Below are 6,000 nucleotides of genomic sequence, written 5' to 3'. Positions count from 1 at the left end.
TCACCCACACGTCTCTCTAGCCCTTCCTTCTCACTCTTTTGTTTCCTCAACTCTCCCCTCACTTCCTTTCTTCTAATCTGTCCTCTCCTTCTCGACATTTCATTGCATCTTATTCCCTCGCAAGCTCATTCCTAGCACTGTGCCCTCCTTTCAAGGTTGGCCTGACTTTGGGCGTGTTGAATTTACAGCCCTATCTCTGCCTGCCTTCTCAGTGCCCTCACTGTCAATCTCAGTGAAAAATGGAGACGGTGGCACATCACTGGCATGATAAAAATCCTGCAACAGTGATCACGTAAACCAAACACCTACAGTAGCCCCTTTGAAGACATCCTTTACATTCCCGCGACTGGGCCGCTGGCTGGTTAAGGCTGTGATTCTATTAGGAAGCAAACTGTTTAATTAGCCCCTATAAGCACTCACAAGGAAGAGAGACGAGTGAGCAGAATGCAAGAAGCCAACATGCATGTGACTGAAAAATGTAGCCAGATTTTTTTTTTGTCCCCTTCGCCGATGCTCTGAGTATTGGATGGAGTTATTTGCATAAAGCAAATAAAAAAAATAGCATTTTCCATGCAGGAGGAAATTGACTGGGGCACTGTGCCAAGCAGGTTATGCAACGAAATGAGAGGAAAAGAAAGAAGTCCGACAGCCAAGGCCGGCGGAGGAGGATGGAAGAGAAGAGAAGTATTTTCCTCAGTCAAACATAAACATAAAAAAATGTCAACATCTGATTTTATCATTATGGATAAACACTATATTACAATATATTATGTATAGTGTATACAAACCAAAAAAACTCTCTCTCTTTAAAACGTGCGCGGTATGATCCAGTGATACAGGATATGTTTGTAGTTCTATTTTGCAATTAATAAACAGTTAATAAATATTAGAAATATTTAGTTTATCACAATATAATTTGCAAACAAAATCAAAACAAACAAAAAATGTGATATTTGTTAATAAATGAAGTATGCAGACATGTTTTTGGTTAAAAAAAATATTACTGAATAGTAAAAATATATTTATATAAAGATTTGGCCAAATCTAGACGACAGACAAGTGCTGTACTCTTATAGAATGTATGCACTGTCCAAATTTTATTCAAACATCGGAGAAGAAAAGTTATGCAATGTTGTGTGGAATTTAGAGGGTGGACAGCCAAGATGGCAGCACACCCTGGAAGTAGGCAGGACCTGTGGAGTCTCTTCCTTCCTTCGCACTCTAAGCCTGTGTCTTACTGTATTGCACAATAAAGCTTCCTGTCTTTCATCTCTAACCTAATCTCCTGCCCGAAAAGACGAGAGGCATGCGTTTTCTTTCCCTGAAGGAGGCCGTATCTCCCTCCTTGTGACAGGGAGATATGGCCTCCTTCTTCTTTTCCTGTCCTCTCCCCATCCTACCTGACCCCTCCTCACCTTTCCCCTCTTTACCAGCTGTCCCCCAGGGAGTTTCTGCAGGTCATCGGTCTGGCTTACACGTCATTATCATAGGCTGTGTCAGGTTTCCTCCCGGATTAGTTTGTGATAGGTGTACAGGTTTAGTTTCTCTTAGCCTAAGTACATTACAGCACTGGGCCTGATAGGTCTCGTCAAATGAATCATATCATTCATTTTGATTTTAATAGTTAAAAACCAAAGCTACAAATCCCCAGCAATTTAAAAGACAACGATATGAGGCTGACTATTATTGGGCGATCGTGGCTCAAGAGTTGGGAGTTCGCCTTGTAATTGGAAGGTTGCCGGTTCGAGCCCCGGCTTGGACAGTCTCGGTCGTTGTGTCCTTGGGCAAGACACTTCACCCATTGCCTACTGGTGGTGGTCAGAGGGCCCGGTAGCGCCAGTGTCCGGCAGCCTCGCCTCTGTCAGTGCGCCCCAGGGTGGCTGTGGCTACACTGTAGCTTGCCATCACCAGTGTGTGAATGTGTGTGTGAATGGGTGGATGACAGGTTGTGTAAAGCGCTTTGGGGTCCTTAGGGACTAGAAAAGCGCTATATAAATACAGGCCATTTACCATTTATTACAAATGATGAGATGGTTGATAAGTGTTGTCAGTGACAGCTGAGCCTAGTTCTTCCAGAAGTTTCATCCTGTTAAAAGAGAGTTTTTCTTCCCACTGCTGCCAAGTGCTTGATCAAACATTTCCCTTCTTAAACTCATTTTGTCATTTTTTCCTGTATTTTCATTCGAATTTGTGCTCAAATTGCACAACATACGTAACTATGAGCATCCTAGAGACGAGCACAAGGTCTCTGAGACAACATGTTCTCTGCAGCTCATTCGGCGTTTAAGCACTGGTTTTGCAGAAGCTCTTGTCTGAAACCAAGGCCGCTCAGCTCATTAAGCTGCCTCATATCATGAATGATAGGAGACAAAAGGCAGGTAGATAGAAAACACAGAGACACACACTATCCCCTTTCAAAAAGCACGGGCACTTGACATGCAAACACACCGGGGTGTGTAAAAAAAAAAGAAAAGCTCTGCATTTACATGAATGTGTGCACACAGGTAGTAAGACAACAGGAGCGCACACGTGCATTCAAATAAAGGTCCATCATATAAAATCCTGGCAGGACCACAGTAGGACACAGCTCAACTCCTCCCCTCCCTACTCTACCTTCCTTCCTTTCATATTTTTTTACCCCTTTCATCTCTGTATTAGCTTTGTCAATTGTTTATCAAAAGCGGCGAGGAGGCGATCGGAGCCGGCCATTTGAAAGCTCGTGCTGCGAGATCCATTTTAAAATTCATGACGGGTTAATGGTATGTTAGTGGCAACATTAGGACCCGGTGAGCTTGCATCATGCTCATTCGCATTGAAAACAGGCCGCTTCAAATGACTACTAAGCAGTCCTCGTTCTGAAAGGTAATTCATATTGTAATTAACTTTTCAATCACAGCTGATTAATTAAGACAAGCTCTAGTCTGTAATTATGCATCTATTTTTGACCCTAATGTGAATGACTGGATATTCCACAGATGTCAGCAGCTGCGATTTGAGCCAGTTTCCTCTCTGCGACTTAGAGATCTCAAAAGGCAAAAACTCACACCTGAACATTTAAGCAGCGAGCACATTGTTGGTATCAGCTTAGATGTTTCAGAGCCGCAGGTCTTTATCACCATGATCTGCCACAATGTTTTAACCATTTTGATTATTTCAGCCTCTATTCAGAGAAATATCTTATAAAAGATGTGTCTTTCTTCTAATTCTGATGCACCGTGCAAAGGTAGAGAAGTGCACTTGATGTTACCGCTCCCAACAAAAACCTGAGATTAATAATTCAGTGAGGCGGTGGGATAGCTTTATTTTGTGTCCTCTGAGACTAAATCGTCTTTTATGTAAAACTGAATAAAAGAAAGGAAAGGGCTGTGGAAAAAAAAAAAGTCGGAAAACTAGGCTGGGCCAGACTGCATCCCCCTGCCATTGTCAAGCCCGGTTGGTATCCTTATGGTGTCTCTCACTCACTCTCTTGTTCTTTGCTCACGCACAAACACGAGCACACAACACACACGCACCTCCTAACCCTCCTAGAGTAAACATACCCTCTCCATAACAGTGCGCGGTGAATCCGCTCATGCATCAGAATCTACCATCAAATATTTATCACCGAGCAGCAGTGATTTTGACCGTGTGCTCATGCTTTTGACAGCACTCGCCTGCTGCAATACTTATTGGAGTAAACACAGACAATCCGATATCGTTGTTCTTTTGAACACTCGTGAAAGAACTCAAAAGAACACCAAGTGTACAATATAATCCATCAAAACTTCACTGCATATTCTATAGGCCGTCTGGCCTGCGGTAAAAAGCACAGACATCACTGTGGACTGTATCAGAGCTGATTTGGAAAAAATAACTGGCAGACATTGCATTTTAATTTGCAGAAATGGCACAAATACTACTCCTGGTCTATACACGGAGAGGCGTTCTTCATGTATTTTCTAATTCAGGACAACAAACTTTTGTTTTTGATCTAGAGAACACACGTAAAAGTATTTCATTTGCATGGACGCTTTTGTTTTTTCAGTCACACTTAAGATAAACATCATCTCTGGGTCTTGTCTACATGATTCATTTCATTTGCGGAACCTAATCGTATCTGCGTGCTGCGTATTTGCTCGCTCTCCGTGACATTAGGCAATGTCTTCAACCAGCAGCTTGCAGCGAGTAACTCGAGTAACCTCCAGTAAATAAGTCGCTGGCATGGATCAGAAGACACATCTTCATGCTTGAGCACACACATTTAAAATGCCACCAAAACACCGTCCCAGATTCTGCCTTCAGTCAAATGACATCAAGTGCTCACTTACAGGTCCCTGAACGCCACAGTATGAAGCAAAATCAGCCAGCGGGCAGTACATGGAGCAATCAAAGAGATAAGCATCCCATTTAACCTGAGTAAAAATTCAAGCTACAGAACGTTCTGGTGTGTTGCGCTATCCTGTTGTGCCACTGGATTCAAATAAGGAGGGTAAACTAGGTCATTGGTATGTAATGCTATGTAAACTGTCCCACTTTACCCCTTGCTGGACTCAAAATGGCGTTGGCTGAGGTGGAGTGTGTACAAGAAAGAGAAGCCCAGTGATTCAATGTGACAGTTATCAACATCCTCTGGCTAGTGAGAGGACATAGCTGTATAGAGCTGCAGAGCCCCAGTAATGGCAGACTCAGCCAGTAAACAGGTAAGAAGATGACTCACAGCTAAACAGAACACAGCGTCCAAAGAGCACAGAGCAGAGTAAGTGGAAGGCAACTGGGCATAAACAGCAAAAAAAAAAAAAAAAAAAGGACACAACTCTCAGAAATTACCGGCATGGCCACTAAAAGTCTTTTTTTAGTACATACCTTGCACAAAGTTACAAATGTGGTCGGTCATTTTAGCATCAATGTTTGCTTTTTACCTTCAGATATACACATTAAGTTCAGTTATTACCATGTTGTGAACATGGAGGCTTTGAGTGCTAAAAGCTCTATATTTGAAGTTTTTCTCCTACCTGAGCTGAGCGACACGGTGTCTTTCTCCCATGATACGACAGTGACGTAGGCCTCCACAGAAGCAGGAATAATGCACTTGAACACGGCTACACTCCCTCTCATAGCCTTCTGGTCAGCCACTCTGACTGTGTAGGGTTCCCGTGATACTATTGAACAATTAAAAAACAGAATTAAAAGGCATGTCTCATTTACAGGGCAAAAAAATGACATTATTATGCTTTTTTTTTAAAGACATCTAGGGTGAAGCAAACTGGGTCTGCCATCAAAGAAAGCATCAGAGTTCAGATCTATGGTATAAAATTGCAAAGAAAGGGACACTTTCCATGGTAGTGGAAAGTGTAGCTTAAAGTAGAGACACAAGTTTCACCTAAAAGAATTTAACTACAAAACTGGTGCATGTTATAGCATGAACTTCTAATCTTATCTGTGTTTCAGAGAACACAGTCCACAGCAGGTATCAACCACCTTACACAACTCCTTGTACCTATGTAGGAACAGATCAACGGAGGTGCATAACATGGGCTATTCAGACCCCCAGCCTCCGTCAGCATGCTGCTGAAGTTCTACTAGAGGTGGGACGCACCTCCTCAGTATACATTTAGGCATGGCTGGGCTAATTGGCATCCTCCACTCACCATTAGTTATTGCTGAGCTCCTCTCTTCCCCTGATTGTTCAACACATTTGGCCAAAAGTCTACTGATACAGTTACAAAACTGATCATTGACCTGTGCCCTAGGGTGTCCTGGTTAACATTCTTATGCGTGAACGTGGTGTTATTTATGGACAAATATTCCAATGCCAGAACAGTGCCTGGATTCAGATCATTCAGATTTACTGTCATTGCCCAGATGAGCACTGAAGTCCCCCAGTAGGACAATGGTGTCTCCAACTTGGGCCACTTCCATCACCCTACTCAGGGACTCCAAGAAACTACCAGAAACTCAGAGCTGTTATTTTGTGCTTTACAGTCAGGATCTCTTTTTTTGACACTAGGGAGAACCCCAGTT

At 42.8% G+C, this 6,000-nt stretch overlaps 1 protein-coding gene across 2 annotated transcripts in view; it reads right to left on the bottom strand.

Annotated features, from left to right (window-relative positions):
- The window catches only part of dscamb (Down syndrome cell adhesion molecule b), a 128,429-nt gene that overhangs the window by 102,731 nt on the left and 19,698 nt on the right, over positions 1-6,000 (bottom strand). For both annotated transcript variants that reach the window (XM_005720578.1, XM_005720579.1), the window contains exon 3: positions 4,992-5,138. In XM_005720578.1, coding sequence (XP_005720635.1) covers positions 4,992-5,138 — 147 coding nt within the window. The remainder of the gene's footprint in view (positions 1-4,991; positions 5,139-6,000) is intronic.

Source organism: Pundamilia nyererei, unplaced genomic scaffold (assembly GCF_000239375.1).
Source record: "Pundamilia nyererei isolate P.nyererei 1_Seehausen unplaced genomic scaffold, PunNye1.0 scaffold00003, whole genome shotgun sequence".
NCBI classification, from domain to species: Eukaryota; Metazoa; Chordata; class Actinopteri; order Cichliformes; family Cichlidae; genus Pundamilia; species Pundamilia nyererei.
This window is presented reverse-complemented; position numbering and strand designations above follow the sequence as displayed.